This window comes from Pongo abelii, chromosome 1 (assembly GCF_028885655.2).
Source record: "Pongo abelii isolate AG06213 chromosome 1, NHGRI_mPonAbe1-v2.0_pri, whole genome shotgun sequence".
Classification (NCBI taxonomy): Eukaryota; Metazoa; Chordata; class Mammalia; order Primates; family Hominidae; genus Pongo; species Pongo abelii.
Window position 1 is genome coordinate 119,150,445 of NC_071985.2, and position 19,804 is coordinate 119,170,248.

Genomic DNA, 19,804 nt, shown 5'->3' on the forward strand with positions numbered 1-19,804 from the left:
AATTCACCTAAACCTTTTAAAACCTGTTTTTAGTATTTACATTTAAATACATTGGGGTAATCCATTTAACATTAAATGTATTATGTGAAAGATAGGACTATAAAACAGAACTCACACTCTGGAGTGAGACATAAACAATGAATGTATTAACTCAATAAATATACATATCAAATTTTAATAATTGATGAAGAAAAAGATTAGGGTGCTTTGGGAAAATGATAAGGAAATGTGTTCTGCAAATTTGAGGATTTTAGTTCCTATTACATACCAGGCACTGTTTTTGATGGAAGGGATAGAACAGTAAACAAAAAAAGGAAAACTCCAGCCCTATGAAGTTTACATTCTAGTGTTCTGAATGGAATTTTTGCAATGAATACCACTGAATAAGCTCAGCTGTGATTCTATGGTTTCCTAGTTATACTCTGTTATGAGTCTAATAACCTTCTAAGCAATCACCACATTAATTAGGGCTACTCAAAAGGAGCAGATTCTTCACCACTGAATTTCTGTTGGTTTTACATTTAATGAAGGGTCTCATATTTGAAATTTTTCTTTGAGTGAATCCAAAATTTAAATTCAAAATATTATAAACCAACCTTTTAGATAATTTTTATCAGCATACTTTCAAATCCTATTTACTTTGTTTAGGCTGAAGTCTACATTCTAAGACATCCATATATTGTTTACATCCTGTAGAGTAAGACATAGGCCAACAAGACTCCCATATTGCAACATCAGAGGCAAATCTCAAATATTTTAAACAGCAGGGTAATGGCATATATTTTATTACTAATGATAGTTTATCATTGATTTATCCAAATTGGGACAACTCACTTTAGCTTATAGGATGGTCTATAGAAATACACTTTGCTCCACATACAACCTTTACAAAAAAATTAAAATACAATCACTTGCTCTCCATACGCTTTGTAAAAAATTTTAGTGCTTTTAATTCAACGTAATAGTAAAATCAATCTAGAAGATCAGTTAGAAATTGTTCATCTATTTACAAACCTGCGTTTCCACTGCCATTAATAGCTTCCTTGTCCTCATCTTCTTCCTCTTCAGGAAGAGAACTATCCATTCTTTCCATCTTGCTGACAGACGTAGTTCGTTTTCTTTGAGATTCTGCATCAAACTCATTATCAAAGAGGACTTGATCAACTGGATCTGGCTGAAAAGGGCTGGGTTCTGCTGGAGGCTTAGGAGTTCCATAGAAGTTTCCTGAAGTGAATAAAATAGCTGCTGAAATTACTAATGTTGAAGTCAGAGTCAGAGCAATTTGACCTAGTGTATGTCTCTGCCCTGTTTTTCACAAAGAAGTTTTGAAATATCTACCATAGGGGTGGGCATGGTGGCTCACACTTGTAATCCCAGCACTTTGGGAGGTCGAGATGGGCGAATCATTTGAGGTCAGGAGTTTGAGTTCAGCTTGGCCAACATGGCGAAACCCATCTCTACTAAAAACACAAAAATTAGCCAGGTATGGCGGCACATGCCTGTGAATCCCAGTTACTTGGGAGACTGAGGCAGGAAAATCACTTGAATCTAGGAGGCAGAAGTTCCAATGAGTTGAGATTGTGCCACTACACTCCAGCCTGGGTGACAGAGTGAGACTCTGCCTCAAAAAAAAAAAAAAAAAAAAGGAAATATCTATCATTGGCCAAAAGGAGTCCAAAGCACTCAAAACACTCATCTTAGGAGAAGAGAGAGCAGAAATAGGGGAAAGAACTAATTTCTCAAGTGCTCTTCACCATATATTATCTAATATCTTAATACTATTTGTTTAAGGCCAGGAAGTTGACTGTATGTAAGCAGATTATTCATTCCTACAGGGATTGCCTTACATGGGTTCTGAATTAGGACATAATTTGTGAATTTAAATGCATTGATGCTGTCATGTAAGACTAATTGGCATAGAAGGTGGGGGTAAATGAGGATAAAACTAACTGAAATAATTTTGTTCTAATGTGTAACATAATGAACTATTTTGGTAAAATGAGGAAGTATGTGGGTAAAGGTTAAGCTAAGAACTAACCAGATCATATAAAAATGTAGGCTGTTTATGTAAGGGTAATTTTTAAAAGTTTTTCTGAGCATTCTATTATTTTATCTGACAATTTATTGAACAAATAGAGACATCAGCAGGATAATTCAGTATTGGCTTACTCTCAGGAAAGCAAGAAATACTTTAATTTTCTCTTGAGAATCTGTAATTTTTGCAGTAAAAATAAATGTTCCAGAAAAGAGTGAAAACAATTGAGTATCTTCTCAATTTGTCATGCAGTTCCCACTAGGCCGCCAAATAATATGGGAAAGCACTCAACAGGTCTAGCCACATTAACAGTTCGTGGTTCCTACTACTTTTGACATTCTATTAATCATTATGCTAACGTTAGAGAAATATATATATGATTAGAGAATAAAATACTCATGATTTTTCTAAAATCATATTTTCTAATCAAATTCCTTAGCTCCTAAGGAAGTAATTAAGATGCTCATTCACCTAAGGTAAATTAATGAGGTAGATAATTGACTGATTTTTCCTAGATGGAAAATAGCATAGGTTCTTCCCCATAATGCTGAGACAAATCTAGATATTACATAGTTTACCTTAAATTGTGCATGTTTTGAGGGGGAAAACATTTAACATGAATTCTTTGGAAGTTTGACTTTCAGCAGTAATTGTCATTAAAATAATGAAGACAAAACAATAAAATCAAACTAAAAAACTTTTCAATGACATCCTGTCTCTCCCTACTTACCTACTCCCTTGTTTCCAAATCCATATTTGAAATGGAGTTACTCCAGTTGTACAGATGGATGCAAAGATTTGTATGAAAACAGACTAAACTTTCTGCAAACTTTCTAGCTCAGAAGTAAAGCAAAGAACCAATGAAAACACCAGTCATGCTTCTCTGGGGCAGCCGGCACAGAAATACACCAAACAGAGATTTGGCTGGGGATTAGGAGGTTCGAGGGTCTCTATTTTTCCTGAATTATGCCCATTAATCACAGTATCAAGGAAACTGGATATACCATGACAGAAATAAAAAGTCCACTTTTTCTAAGTAAGGTAGTAGTACTACTAAAAACACATCTTACTGAGAATTCTTGGTAATTATTATCTAACTCGAGAAAATGTAACCTTTTTCTAAGGGGAAAATATAAAAATGCAGGATATGATGACTGCCATACATAATCACTGAAAAGATTTTAGGACTTCATAATAATTTTGGGCAGTTTCCTTGTTTAAAAAGATAATTATGGGGCTTAGATTAAAAAAAAAACTAGCATTGTTTATAAATAAATTAGATCTGGGGGGAGGGATAGCATTAGGAGATATACCTAATGTAAATGATGAGTTAATGGGTGCAGCACACCAACATGGCACATTTATACACATGTAACAAACCTGCATGTTGTGCACATGTACTCTAGAACTTTAAGTATAATAATAATAAAAATAAATAAATAAATAAAATTAGATCTATTTTTTCTTGAGATGTTGGTAAATACCAAGTTTTCAGATACAGTATACAATTCCAAGGTTTGTGAACCCTAACTACAGTTACTGACAAAGTTTTTCATTGTTTTAGGGCTGTTTTGAAGGTTTTTTTAATTTTCTGAAGGCTTTTTCATTTTTGCAGAACTGCCAACTATTCAATATTTCAAACATATATAAAATTACAGACTGTAGTATCAGAATAGTATTAGAAATATCTATTTATAAAATTTACTTATATAAGTATATGTACATGTATTTATTTATATACACATCATCTAGATATTATTGCTAGATTGCTTTTAAATCTCCCTTTTTTTCTCTTTAAGGATATATATATATATGGTCACATCTACAATTAAAGCCCTAACTTCCTGTCCCTATAGCCACTCCCTCCCTGAGCTGTCCTGAAGTTGATATGTGTCTTTCCTCCTGAATATACATCTAGGATATGTATATATGCATCTATAACACGTAAATACTATTGTTTTCATAAAAGCTTCACAGAGTATTTTCCTAATATTTCACATATTTTTTCATAAATAGTATAATGTACATATCCTTTTGTAACTTTCTTTTTATACATTTTTATACCTTTATATAATTTTATACTTTTTATGCCTCTTAAGACTTATTAATGTTGATACCTACAAATCCAGTACATTGAACTGTTGTATAGCAGTCCATTTTTATGAACAAATTAAAATGTATGTTATTCATTCTACTAAAGGAGAGTTGTTTCCATTCTGTAACTGTTTCACACTGTAACAAATATTCCCATATGTGTCTACATATGCATATGGGCAACAGTTTTTCCTGAGTAGATGTCTAGAGAGGGGCACTGCTAGGTCAGAGTTATGTATATCTTCAAATTTACCAGCTACTGCCACGATGCTCTCCAGAAGGATTATACCATTTTATACTCTTGCCAGCAGTGTATGGGAGTTTCTATTTCTTGCAATTACCAGACTGTAAAATTGTTGCCAATCTATGGATGTGAAATAATGTATAACTATTTTAATTTGCATTTTCTTTGAATTGAGCACACAGCAATTAGTAATATGTAATATGCCACTTCGTCCATACCAAGCTCTTATATTTAATGGAAGAAAACGTAGAGTATCTTCATCATTTAAGGGGAGAGGGCTTCTTAAAAAAAAAAAAAAAAAATTCAAAAGCACTTTAATCTTGCTCATTACAGTATTCCGAGATTCTCTTTTAGTGCTTGGCACATAGTAGGTACTTAATAAATGGTTGTTTAATGAATAAAACAGGATAAAATGAATGAACAAATGAATGAGTCATGGGCGCTAAGCCCAGAAAAGGTAGTTAGGTTAAACTTAGCAGATGAAAGGAAATCATTGAAAGTTCTGAATAGGAGAGAGACATGATAAAGCTGCTCTTGAAGAAGACTAGCATGGTAGCAATGGGCAGGGTGGAAGAAATTGGAACAAATGAGATCAACAGCAATAGTCCACACACGAGCTCTTCTAGTGGGCCTACAATGAGGTGGTGAAAGTGAAAGAAGGGTATTGTGAATGCAGCTACAAAAGAAGAAATGATGACATTTGGCAAATGAATGTGAAATGTGAGAAAAAGGAGAAAGTAAATAATGATTTCACTGTTCTGAGATCATGGTGCTGCTAAAGAGAGAAACGATGAAGAATTTCTCTTTTGGATAGAACACAAATGCATATTTAGATATGCTGAATTCCAGGTTAGATATTTATTGAACACTATCTTTAGGCACTGAAGATAATATCAAGTAAGAAAGACATGACCATTACTATCACAGAGCTTGTAAACAGGCAATTATAATAGTATGAAAAAGCAATAATGGACCATAGCGTAGGGTGCTATGGAAGTGGATAAGCTTGCCAGGGAAGGGTATGTTACATAAGGGGAAAAATAGATCTTAAAGCGTCATTTAAAAATGGAAATTGATCTCAAATATCAAATATCAATGGAATCAAGTGGGTAGAGGAAACAGAAATGAAAAGAAAACCAATTATTCTGTTTTTGTTGTTTTCTCCCCAAATTTTATATTCTCTTTTTTCCAGGATAGTCAAGGTACATGTAAGTTTTTTAGAGTACAGATTTTGAATTCCAACTACAAATAAAATGCAATCAACAAATACTCACTGAGTTCACATGATGAATGTGAATTAGTATGAAATATATAAACTGGACAGTTTGGCTGATTTTTAATATATTGTTCACAATCAACTTTAAAATATGATGGATTTTTTTGCTTATTATTTAATCCCATTTTAATTAATAAATTACAAATCTCCCCATCAAAATAAAATTTTCTCAAAAACAGAGAGGAAAAAAAGTTTTTCAAAAAGTGGTACTATACTGGTCAAATTCCCTCTGAAATAATTCCAGTCGTTCAGATAGTTTTTTGGGTGGTAGTGTTGTTATTTGGGGACATACCATCATATGTCCCACTTTCTAACAATGCTCCACTCTCTTCCAGTGCTTTGAATTGTTCAACGGAAATGAAATTATAATCCACTCCTGGTACTTCCCCATCCCTGGGGGCCCTTGTAGTGCCTAAGAAAAAAGAAAAAAAAAAGTAGGTTGTAAAGTACTTTTAAACTTACAAAATATTCAAAGTAATAGAATATTCAGTTTGTAGAGAACACATAAGAGATATTTCATTCCCCTGCCCCAACTTTATTGAGGTAAAATTCACAGATAAAATTGTATATATTTATAGCATACAACATGATGTTTTGATACATGTGCACACCTGGTGAAAGACAGACTTATTTTAAAGTAGTTATCCTACTTATTTTTTTCATCTCTAGCATAAATGTAAACATTCTACTTACTAGAGTCATGAAAGACAAAAAATAATATTTTTACAAGTTATTTTAATGAACTTTATTTTTAAAAGTTGGACAAACACTGGTTATAAAGTTACTTTATATGTGAATAAAAGGCCTAAGACAGGTATTCACATATGGCTTCTTAGCCATTATTCTCTTCAAGTAATTTTTAAAAATTAAGCAGTAAGTAAATTGTTTCATAAAATTAACTACAGTAACAGTAAGTAAATTGTTTCATAAAATTAACTACGGTAACAGTAAGTAAATTGTTTCATAAAATTAACTACAGTAACAGATCACTAAATGCTAAACTACAATCTTTCTTTCAGCTTCAAGGTATAAATTCAGGTTATGGCAGCATTGCTACATTTGACTGAATTTTACTAAACAAGAGTCACTTTTACAAAATGTCATTTCAAATACTACATAATACAAAGAGATACAGGATTTTCACCGGGAATTTGTTGCAAGTCTAGGACAAGAACACTTTCCTTCTCAAACCTGTTCCTCCACTTAGGTCCCTATTCAGTAACAGCACTCCAGGTAGGAAATCTGAGAGTCAGTCGTCTTGGGCTCCTCCCTCTACTCCACATCCAGTCACCAAATCTACCTCATAAGTATCTCTAAATACTTCTTTTCATTCCCATAATCACTGAAGTCATATCATTATCTAGGACCTGTATTGTTGGTACCCCTAGGTCAACCTTTACCTCTTCCCAGCTACACTCCTCCTAGTCACTGCAGTCAGTGACTTTTCTAAAACACAGTCTGAGGAAACAAACAAAATCTCTCTCTAAACCTATCAATGGCTTCCCATGATCCTTGGTATAAAATCCAGATTCTATAACAACACATTTTACAAAGCCCTTTGCAATCTCGCCCCTGGCAACCTCCCCAACTTCTTTTTTGCCTCATTCCTTTCACATTAGGCTTTAGTATACTAAATATATTTTTCAATCATTTTAATGTTCCTTTCACTCACATACTTTCAAGGCCGTTGTCATGTCCCCAGAGGACTTCCTACTCCCTTTCCCACTCTCACCTCAGCTAACTTCTACTCATCCTTCAGGTCCTGGCTTAGAAAGTTCCTTTAGAGAACCTTCCCTGATTTCTATCTAGGGTATGGCAACATGCAGAAACCATGTCGATTTGATTCAGAGTAATAGCCCCAAGTCTTGACACAGTGCAAAGATCACAGTAGGTGCTGAATATACATAGCTGTCAAATAAATTAAGTGAAATTGTAAACAAATGCATTTAGGACAGTGCCTGGCAATATGCTCTTATTATTATTGTAAGTTAATTCATGGGAAACTCTTAATTGCTCCTACTGTTTTCAGTCACATTACATTCTAGTATATTCTGTAACATGCAAAAAAACAACAAAGATTATGATAACAAATTAAAGGTAATAATCTGAGAAAATAATGATTATGTCAACATTCTGTGCAACAAAGACTATATTGAATTTTCTCCCCCATTTTTTAACCCAATTTTTTTTCTAAAAATAAGCATTTCTTTACCTGTTTTACATCATAGAGGATATAAAATCTGGAAAACAGCTTTTTTCCTTTAATTTTTAATATGTTTTTTATTTTCAAATTTTTATATTTCTCATATATTGACCAAAACTACATTGTTAGATTCTCTGAATCAACAGCTTCTTAGCTCCATATTAAATAAAAGTTAACATTAGACATTAACTCAAGCCTGGGCAACATAGTACGACCTTGTCTCTATAAAAAAATTTTAAAAATTAGCCAGGTGTAGTGGTGCACATCAGTAGTCCTAGCCACTCGTGAGGCTGAGGTGGGAAGATAATTTGAGACCAGGAGTTCAAGGATGCAGTGATGCAGTGGGTTATCATTGCAGCACCACTGCACTCCAGCCCTGATGACAGAGTGAGATCCTGTCTCTTAAAAAAAAGGAAATTCAATGATTAAAATTATAATTTGTAATTATCTATGACAGATGGAAAAATTATGATGATGATATTTTGCACCTCCTAAGAGGTGGGGCCTGTTGCCTCATCCCTTGAATTTGGACTGGATTGATGATATGCTTTGATTAATTTAATGTAAAGGCTGTGATGTTGTCCAAGTTTAGGGATCTAGACTTCCATATTCACTCTCTTGGAATGCTCCTGCTACCATGCAAGGAAGTCCAGGCTAGACTACTGAGTGATAAAGAGAGCCCAAGCCAACAAAAAGCAGCAAGGCCCCAGACACATGAATGAGACCATCTTAGCCCCTTCAGCTCCAGTTGAGCTGTCAATGACTATAGCCACATGAATGGTCCCAACTGAGCCCAACTCATGAAATCATGAGAAATACACATCACTATTTTAAGCCACTAAGTTTTGGGGTAGTCTGTTATGCAGCAAAGGCTAATTGAGATATCCAAATAAACTCCACCATAAAACATAATGACTAAAAAACAATTTAAAAGCAAGCCATATTATAGATAATACTATAAAAACAGCTCTGATCGAAAGGGCAGGAGGAACTCTGTTTTGGTCTGCGATTATTATTAACGGCACAATTTAGACAACTACTTAATCTCTTTTGGCTTTCTCTTTCTGCAAGGTGGTGTTGAGCAGGATGTTGTCCATGATTCTTTTCACTGACAGATATGAATGTTATGTGTAATTCTACCATATATTTCTAAGACTAGAAAATAGTTTTAATGTTAATTCTCTTTACAAAGTATTATAAATTTTCACTCCCCCCACAAAACCAAAAAATACACATAAAGTTATCTTCCTTCCTTCACCCCATTGCTTTTCGCATTCCATAAAATTTATCTTATATTCTCCTAATACTGTATATTTTATATAAAGCTTTCTACATCCCCCCTCACCCCCAGTTCTCACCACATTTCTCCTTTATACATAAAAATTGCTCCAAAGAGTTCTTCGGAGCCATACACAGTCTCCAATTCTCTCACTGTCTCCTGAGCCTATTCAAATAAGATTTTTTCCCCAACCATTCACTGAGACAATGTGCTATGTTTCAACAACAGTCTCCACTTCGCTGAACTCAATGGCCAAGTCTTACCCTCATCTTAACTGACCTGTGAATAACATTTGACATAACTGATCATTTACCCTTTCTGTTTAGTTATAAGCAAATCAACCCAAGCAAAAAACAGAACATTACCAGGACCTCAAAAACCTTCTTGTGTGTCTCTGATGATAAATCTCTCCCTCCCTCCATCCTCAAAAGAGACTACCATCTTGATATCTGTGATGATGATTTCCTTTCCTTTTAAATGATTGTACCAACTAAATAATGCATTTTTAAGCAACATAGCTTAGTTTTGCCACTTTTGCAACCTCATATGAATGGAATCACATAACATGCATCCTCTTCTGTCCACACCAATACTTGTCATGAGGCTTTTAAGATTTTTCCAATATCCTGGGTGTGTAAAGTCACTTCACTGTGTATTTAATCCCACGCTTTCTTTAAAGCCATACTATTCATATGCTCCGGATGTATCATCCACAACCTCAACAATGAACAAGACATCCAAAAAATAGGACGGCTACTCAAGATTTTACCCCTCACTTCAACCTCATAAAGCAATTGCTTTATGAGATTAAACATTCTTTTTAATACATTTAGAAGGCATATAGATTTCCTCTGTTGTGAAGTGGTTATTCAACTCTTTCCCCATTTCTCTGTTGGGTTTGTGTCTTTAAAATTGATATGTGGGAGCTAGCAAGATGCCCAAATAGGAAAAGCTCTGGTCTGCAGCTCCCAGCAAGACCAACACAGAAGGTGGGTGGTTTCTGCATTTCCAACTGAGGTACCCAGATAATCTCGTTGGGACTGGTTAGACAGTGGGTGCAGCCCGCAGAGGGTGAGCAGAAGCAGGGTGGGGCAGTGCCTCATCCAGGAAGCACAAGGGGCCAGGGAACTCCCTCCCCTAGCCAAGGGAAGCCATGAGGGACTGTGCTATCTGGCCCAAATACTATGCTTTTCCCACAGCTTTTGCAACCCGCAGACCAGGAGATTATCTCGTGTACCTACACCACCAGGGCCCTGGGTTTCAAGCACAAAACGAGGCGGCTGTTTGGGCAGACACTGAGCTAGCTGCAGGAGGTTTTTTTTGTACTCCAGTGAGACAGAACTGTTCACTTCCCTGCAAAGGGGGCTGAAGCCAGGGAGCCAAGTGGTCTTGGTCAGTGGGTCCCACTCCCACAGAGCCCAGCAAGCTAAGAACCACTGGCTTGAAATTCTCAGTGCCAGCACAGCAGTCTGAAGTCAACCTGGGATGATTGAGCTTGGTGGGGGGTGGGGCATCCACCACTGCAGAGACTTGAGTAGGCGGTTTTCCCCTCACAGTGTTAAGGAAGCTGCCAGGAAGTTCGGACTGTGTGGAACTCACCGCAGTGCAGAAAAACGGCTGTGGCCAGACTGCCTCTCTAGATTCCTCCTCACTGGGCAGGGCATCTCTGAAAGAAAGGCAGCAGCCCCAGTCAGGGGCTTATAGATAAAACTCCCATCTCCCTGAGACAGAGCACCTGGGGGAAGGAGCAGCTGTGGGTGCAGCTTCAGTAGACTTAAATGTTCCTGCCTGCCGACTCTGAAGAGAGCAGCAGATCTCCCAGCACAGTGCTCAAGCTCTGCTAAGGGACAGACTGCCTCCTCAAGCTCTGCTAAGGGACAGACTGCCTCCTCAAGTGGGTCCCTGACCCCTGTGCCTTCTGACTGGGAGACACCTCCCAGTAAGAGTCAACAGACACCTCATACAGGAGAGCTCTGGCTGGCATCAGGTGGGTGCCCCTCTGGGATGAAGTTTCCAGAGGAAGGAGCAGGCAGCAATCTTTGCTGTTCTGCAGCCTCTGCTGGTGATACCAGGCAAACAGGGTCTGGAGTGGACCTCTAGCAAACTCCAGCAGACCTGCAGAAGAGGGGCCTGACTATTAGAAGGAAAACTAACAAACAGAAAGCAATAACATCAACACTAACCAAAAGGACGCTCACCCAAAAACCCCATCCAAAGGCCATCAGCATCAAAGATCAAAGGTAGATAAATCCACAAAGATGAGGAAAAACCGGCGCAAAAATGCTGAAAATTCCAAAAACCAGAATGATTCTTCTCCTCCAAATAATCACAACTCCTCTCTGACAAGGGCACAAAACTGGACAGAGAATGAGTTTGATGAATTGACAAAAGTAGGCTTCAGGAGGTGGGTAATAACAAACTCCTCTGAGCTAAAGGACCATGTTCTAAGAACGTTGATAAAAGGTTACAGGAACTGCTAACGAGAATAACCAGTTTAGAGAAAAACATAAATGACCTGATGGAGCTGAAAAACACAGCACGAGAACTTCATGAAGTATATACAAGTATCAATAAGCAAATCAATCAAGTGGAAGAAAGGATATCAGAGACTGAAGATCAATGTAATGAAATAAAGCATAAAGACAAAATTAGAGAAAAAAGAACGAAAAGGAACAAACAAAGCTTCCAAGAAATATGAGACTACGTGAAAAGGCCAAACCTATGATTGATTGGTATACCTGAAAGTGACAGGGAGAATGGGACCAAGTTGGAAAACACACTTCAGGATATTATCCAGGAGAACCTCCCCCCAACCTAGCAAGACAGGCCAACTTTCAAATTCAGGAAATATAGAGAACACCACTAAGATACTCCTTGGGAAAAGCAATCACAAGACACATGATCGTCAGATTCTCCAAGGTTGAAATGAAGGAAAAAATGTTAAGGGCAGCCAGAGAGAAAGGTCAGACTACCTACAAAGGAGGCCCATCAGACTCACAGCAGATCTCTGCAGAAACCTACAAGCCAGAAGAAAGTAGGCGACCAATATTCAACATCCTTAAAGAAAAGGATTTTCAACCCAGAATTTCAAATCTATCCAAACTACGCTTCAGAAGTGAGGGAGAAATAAAATCCTTTACAGACAAGCAAATGCTGAGGGATTTTCTCACCAACAGGCCTGCCTTACTCCTGAAGGAAGCACTAAATATGGAAAGGAAAAACTGGTACCAGCCACTGCAAAGACATACCAAAATATAAAGACCAACAACCCTATGAAGAAACTGCATCAACTAATGTGCAAAATAACCAGCTAGCATCATGATGACAGGATACAATTAATACATAACAATATTAACCTTAAATGTAAATGGGCTGAACACCCCAATTAAAAGACACAGACTGGCAAATTGGATAAAGGAGTCAAGACCTTTTGGTGTGCTGTATTCAGGAGACCCATCTCATGTGCAAAGACACACATAGGCTGAAAATAAATGGATGGAGGAATATTTACCAAGCAAATGGAAAGCCAAAAAAAAAAAAAAAAAAAAAAGCAGGGGTTGCAATCTTAGTCTCCGATAAAACAGACTTTAAACCAACAAAGATCAAAAGAGACAAAGAAGGGCATTACATAATGGTAAAGGGATCCATGCAACAAGAGCTAACTATCCCAAATATGTATGCACCCAATACAGGAGCACCTAGATTCATAAAGCAAGTTCTTAGAGACCTACAAAGAGACTTAGATTCCCACACAATAATAGTGGGAGACTTTAACACCCCACTGTCAATATTAGGCAGATCAACAAGACAGAAAATTAACAAGTATATTTAGGATTTGAACTCAGCTCTGGACCAAGCAGACCTAATAGACATCTACTGAACTCTTCATCCCAAATCAACAGAATATACATTCTTCTTAGCACATCACACTTATTCTAAAATCAACCACATAATTGGAAGTAAAACACTCCTCAGCAAATGAAAAAGAACGGAAATCATAACAAACGCTTGCTCAGACCACAATGCAATCAAATTGGAACTCAGAATTAAGAAACTCACCCAAAACCGCACAACTACTTAGAAACTGAAAAACCTGCTTCTGAATGACTACTGGGTAAACAACGAAATTAAGGAAGAAATAAAGATGTTCTTTGAAACCAATGAGAACAAAGACAAAATGTACCAGAATCTCTGGGACACAGCTAAAGCAGTGTTTAGACGGAAGCTTATAGCACTGAATGCCCACATCAGAAAACTGGAATGATCTAAAATAGACACCCTAACGTCACAATTAAAATAACTAAAGAAGCAAGAACAAACAAATTCAAAAGCTAGCAGAACAGGGCTGGGTGCAGTGGCTCACGCCTGTAATCCCAGCACTTTGGGCGGCTGAGGCGGGCAAATCACGAGGTCAGGAGATCGAGACCATCCTGGCTAACATGGTGAAACCCCGTCTCTACTAAAAATACAAAAAATTAGCAGGGTGTAGTGGCGGGCACCTGTAGTCCCAGCTACTTGGGAGGCTGAGGCAGGAGAATGGTGTGAACCCGGGAGGCGGAGCTTGCAGTGAGCCGAGATTGCGCCACTGCACTCCAGCCTGGGTGACAGAGCGAGACTCTGTCTCAAAAAAAAAAGCTAGCAGAACAGAAGAAATAACCAAGATCAAAGCAGAACTGAAGATGATAGAGACATGAAATACCCTCCAAAAAATCAATGAATCCAGGAGCTGGTTTTTTGAAAAGATTAACAAAACAGACCACTAGCCAGAATAAAAAAGAAGAAAAGATAGAATAATCAAATAAATGCAATAAAAAATGATAAAGGGGATATCACCACTGATCCCACAGAAATACAAACTACTGCCAGACAATACTATAAATGCCTCTATACAAATAAACTAGAAAATCTAGAAGAAATGGATAAATTCCTCGACACATACATCCTCCCAAGACTAAACCAGGAAGAAGTCGAACTCCTGAATAGACCAGTAACAAATTCTGAAATTGAGGCAGTAATTAATAGCCTACCAACCAAAAAAAGCACAGGATCAGAGGGATTCACAGCCAAATTCTACCAGAGGTACAAAGAGGAGCTGGTATCACTTCTTTTGAAACTATTCTAAACAATAGAAAAAGAGGGACTTCTCCCTAACTCATTTTCTGAGGCCAGCATCATCCTGATACCAAAACCTGGCAGAGACACAACAAAAAAAGAAAGTTTCAGGCCAACATCCCTAATGAACATCGATGTGAAAAACCTCAATAAAATACTGGCAAACTGAATCCAGCAGCACATCGAAAAGCTTATCCACCACGATCCAGTTGGCTTCATCCCTGGGATGCAACGCTGGTTCAACATATGCAAATCAATAAGCATAATCCATCACATAAACAGAACAAATGACAAAAACCACATGATTAACTCAACAGATGCAGAAAAGGCCTTCAATAATATTCAACACACCTTCATGCTAAAAACTCTCAATAAACTGGGCATTGATGGAACGTATCTCAAAATAATAAGAGCTATTTATGACAAACCCAAAGCCAATATCATACTGAATGAACAAAAGCTGGAAGCATTCCCTTTGAAAACTGGCACAAGACAAGGACCCCTCTCTCACCACTCCTATTCAACGTAGTACTGGAAGTTCTGGCCAGGGCAATTAGGCAAGAGAAAGAAATAAAGGGTATTCAAATAGGAAGAGAGGAAGTCAATTTTTCTCTGTTTGCAGATGACATGGTTGTATATTTAGAAAACCCCATCTTCTCAGCTCAAAAACTCCTTAAGCTGATAAGCAACTTCAGGAAAGTCTCAGGATACAAAATCAATGTGCAAAAATCACAAGCATTCCTATACACCAATGATAGGCAAACAGAGAACCAAATCATGAGTGAACTCCCATGCACAATTGCTACAAAGAGAATAAAATACCTAGGAATCCAACTTACAAGGGACATGAAGGACCTCTTCAAGGAGAACTACAAACCACTGCTCAAGGAAATACGAGAGGACACAAACAAATGGAAAAACATTCCATGCTCATGAATAGGAAAAACCAATATTGTGAAAATGGCCACACTGCCCAAAGTAATTTATAGATTCAATGCTATCCCCATCAAGCTACCATTAACTTTCTTCACATAAGTAGAAAAAACTACTTTAAATTTCATAAGGAAACAAAAAGACCTCATATAGCCAAGACAATCCTAAGCAAAAGGAACAAAGCTGGAGGCGTCACACCACCTGTCTTCAAACTATACTACAAGGGTACAGTAACCAAAACAATACGGTACTGGTACCAAAACCGATAGATAGAACAATGGAATAGAACAGAGGCCTCAGACATGACACCACATATCTATAACCATCTCATCTTCAACAAACCTGACAAAAACAAGCAATGAGGAAAGGATTCCCTATTTAATAAATGGTGTTGGGAAAACTGGCTAGCCATATGCAGAAAACTGAAACTGGACTCCTTCCTTACACCTTACACAAAAATTAATTCAAGATGGATTAAAGACTTAAACGTAAGACCCAAAACCATAAAAACCCTAGAAGAAAACCTAGGCAATACCATTCAGGACGTAAGCATGGGCAAAGACTTCATGACTAAAACACCAAAAACAATAGCAACAAAAGCCAAAATTGACAAATGGGATCTAATTAAACTAAAGAGCTTCTGCACAGCAAAAGAAACTATCATCAGAGTGAACAGGCAACCTATAGAATGGGAGAAAATTTTTGCAATCTATCCATCTGAAAAAGGTATGATATCCAGAATCTACAAGGAACTTAAACAAATTTACATGAAAAAAACAAACTACCCCATCAAAAATTGGGTGAAGGATATGAACAGACACTTCTCAAAAGAAGACATTTATGTGGCCAACAAACATATGAAAAAAAGCTCATCATCACTGGTCATTACAGAAATGCAAATCAAAACCACAACAAGATACCATCTCACATCAGTTAGAATGGCGATTATTAAAAAGTCAGGAAATGACAGATGCTGGAGAGGATGTGGAGAAATAGGAATGTTTTCACACTGTTAGTGGGAGTGTAAATTAGTTCAACCATTGTGGAAGACAGTGTGGCGATTCCTCAAGGATCTAGAACTAGAAATACCATTTGACCCAGCAATTCCATTACTGGGTATATACTCAAAAGATTATAAATCCTTCTACTATAAAGACACATGCACATGTATGTTTATTGCAGCACTATTCACAATAGCAAAGACTTGGAACCAACCCAAATGCCCATCAATGATAGAATGGATAAAGAAAATGTGGCACATGGACACCATGGAATACTATCCAGCCATAAAAAGGAATGAGTTCATGTCCTTTGCACGGACGTGGGTGAAGCTGGAAACCACCATTCTCAGCAAACTAACACAGGAACAGAAAACCAAACACCACATGTTCTCACTCATAAGTGGGAGTTGAACAATGAGAACACATGGACACAGGAAGGGCAACATCACACACTGGGGTCTGTCGGGGTATGGGGAGCAAGGGGTGAAAGAGCGCTAGGACAAATACCTAATGCATGTGAGGCTTAAAACCTAGATGATAGGTTGATGGGTGCAGCAAACCACCATGGCACATGCATACCTATGCAACAAACCTGCACATTCTGCACATGTATTCCAGAACTTAAAGTATAATAAAAAATAAAATAAAATTGATTTATAATTCCTTATATTCTGAATATTATAGTAAATCATCAAATCTAAGTATCCAACCCCTTCTAAACTGCATCATTATTTTATCTCTAAGAAAGAAAAAACCCTGGCAATTATAATTGAAAGATTTCATCTATTCTAAGATGCATCCCAACTGTAGAGATGTTAAAATGTGAAATAACTGTCTTGTATTGATGAAGTACTGTGATCCATTGTCAGACATATGTATTGCAAATGGGGGATTTCTGTGAAATATGGTTTCTTGAAACAGCACTTTCTGAAAAATCATGCACCCAAAATAATAGAGATTATGGAGAAAATAGAGTCATGGTTGACTTCTTGAAACCTTTGCAACTTTGTAACCAGAACACTAACAAAATAAATAATGGTCCTAATTTAAAATATTAATACAGTTTAAAAGACATGTTAAATTCCCAATTAAAAATAGTAGAGTAAATAAAATACTGGTCTTTTAAGAAATGAAAGGAATGAAAAGAAAAGGTGGCTTGACAGAAAGGGGTATAAGAAAGGGTTAGGCTCCTAAATAACGAAGATAGGGCAAATAGTGCAATAAAGATTTTTAAAACAGAACACATGGTCAAACAGAAAAGAGGGTAAATTGAAGTGTATAGGTATCATATACACTGCCATATTCTTCCTCAGCTGCAATATTCAGTTGTGTTCTTTTATTTTATTTACTTGTGGCTATTTGATGATAAAAAACATTAGCTTGCTGAAGAAAATGGCATAGAAACTAGTGTAACCTCAGTTAAATTCATGTCATTTTCTACATATGTGCCAATCACATGTAAACTTTTTTGTACTGCAGAAATAAATGTAGAGGAACAGAGAGTATCTTGTCACATTCTGATTTTTTCAGCTTTTAAGAAATTGTATTTTGATGACAGAAGCTCTTAATTTTAATGTAGTCAAATGTATAAATCTTTTCCTTTACAGCTAATGGTTTTTGTGTCTAGTTGAAAAAAATCCTTTCCTAAAGCTATGGAGATATTCTATATTCTTTTTAAAAAGCACTACAGGTTTGCCTTTCACACCTAGGACTTTAACACAAAAAACAGATGGTGGGGATGGGGATTGCTGGTGAGAAGTACCAGTCCAATTTCCTTTTTTTCCAAATGACTACTCAAAACAATTTACTAAAAGTCATTAATTTCCCTTCTGATCAGCCACAGCACTTCTTTCATGGAAATGTCTATATAAGCTTGGGTGTTTACTACTAGGCTTTCTATCTACTGACCATTCCTATATCATTATCAGTGTTATAATTATTCTATTTTCCTAATAAATCTTGATATATAGTATAGCAAGTCCACCTGTCTTGCTTTTTGTATTCAAAGCCTGTCCATATACATTCTAGAATCAGATAAACAGGCTAAAAAGGCTGAAATTTTTATGGAATTACATTGAATCTACCAGTCAATTTGAGCAGAACTGATATCTTTGCCATACTGCCTTTAATTCATGAGTAAGAAAGCTCTGTCAGCATATTTAGATCTTCTTCAGCATCCCTCAATTTCACACTATAGAGGTCTTACCTTTCATTAGAGGTTAATTTCTAGGTATTTTAAAAAAACTTATATGCTATGGTAAGTAATATTTTCATAAACTTTCATTTTCTAAATATTGATGGTATGAAAGAAATAATTTACCTACAATAGAATGCACTAATTCTAATAGTCCAATTATGTGAACTTTGGAAACTATTATCCCCCAAAGTTTCCTTGGGCCTCTTTGCAGTCCTCCACTCTGGGCAGTTACTGACCTACTGTCAGTATAGTTTTGCCTTTAATATAATTTAATACAAATGGAATCATACATTAATTTGATTCCAGTAGTTGTCCGGCTTCTTTTACATAGCATAATGCTTTTGAGATTCACCCATGTTGTTCAAATTCTTTTTACATTTAAGATGTTATCTGCAAAGAGAGATCTTTTAAGTCTTTTCTAAGTTGAATGCCTTTTATTTCTTTTTCCTGTCTTATTACTCTGGCTAGAATTTCCAGTACTATGTTGAATAGTAATGGCAAGACCGGGCATCCTTGCTTTATCGCGGGATCTCACAGGAAAAACCTTCTGTCTTTCCCTGTTAAGCATAATGTTAGCTTTTATTATGTTGAGGTAGTTTCCTTCTACTCCTAATTTGTTGAGTATTTTTAAAAATCTTGATAGGGTACTAAATTTTGCTTTTCTGTATTGAGATGTTAATGTGGTATAATATATTGACTGATTCTTATATGTTGAACCATCCTTGCATTCCAGGCATAAATTTTAGCTGGTCAAGATGTATGATTTTTTAAATGTGCAATATAATTTGGTTTGCTAGTATTTTCTTTAGAATTTTTGTGTCAAATATCCATCAGGGATATTGGCCTGTAGTTCTCCTTTATTGTGTCTTTGGTTTTGTTATCAGGGTAATGAGTTTAAATGAGTTTGAGAGTGTCCCTTTCTCTTCCGTTCATTGGAAGAATTTGAGAAGGACTGGTATTAACTGTTTGGTAGAATTCTCCAGGGGACCCACCTGGTCCTGGGCTTTTCTTTGTTGGGAGGTTTTTGATTACTGCTTTAATCTCCACACTCATTATAGGTCTTTTCAGATTTTTTATTTCTTTATGATTCAGTCTTGGTAGGTTTATATTTCTAAAACTTTATGCATTTGTTCTAGATCATCCAGTTTGTGGGCATCTAACTTTTCACTACAGTAGTCTTTATAATTCTTTTCATTTCTGTGACATCAGTTATAATATCTCCTTTTTCATTTTTTATTTTAGAAATTTAAGTCTTTTTTTCTTAATCTAAGTAAGGGTTTATCAATTTTAGTGATTTTCTTTTTTAAAAAAAACAATTCCTGGTTTGATTGATTTTTTTCTTTTTTTTTTTTTAATGTTTTCTATTCAGTTTATCTCTGCTCTAGTCTTTATTATTTCCTTCTTTGTGCTGACTTTGGATTTAGTTCATT

General features: G+C 36.4%; 1 protein-coding gene across 4 annotated transcripts in view; it reads right to left on the reverse strand.

Annotated features, from left to right (window-relative positions):
- The window catches only part of MAGI3 (membrane associated guanylate kinase, WW and PDZ domain containing 3), a 286,949-nt gene that overhangs the window by 90,468 nt on the left and 176,677 nt on the right, over positions 1-19,804 (reverse strand). For all 4 annotated transcript variants that reach the window (XM_054554014.2, XM_024231941.3, XM_024231944.3 and 1 more), the window contains exons 3-4: positions 5,942-6,061; positions 1,015-1,224 (exon numbers count right to left, since the gene is read on the reverse strand). In XM_054554014.2, the coding sequence (XP_054409989.1) occupies positions 1,015-1,224; positions 5,942-6,061 (330 nt within the window). The remainder of the gene's footprint in view (positions 1-1,014; positions 1,225-5,941; positions 6,062-19,804) is intronic.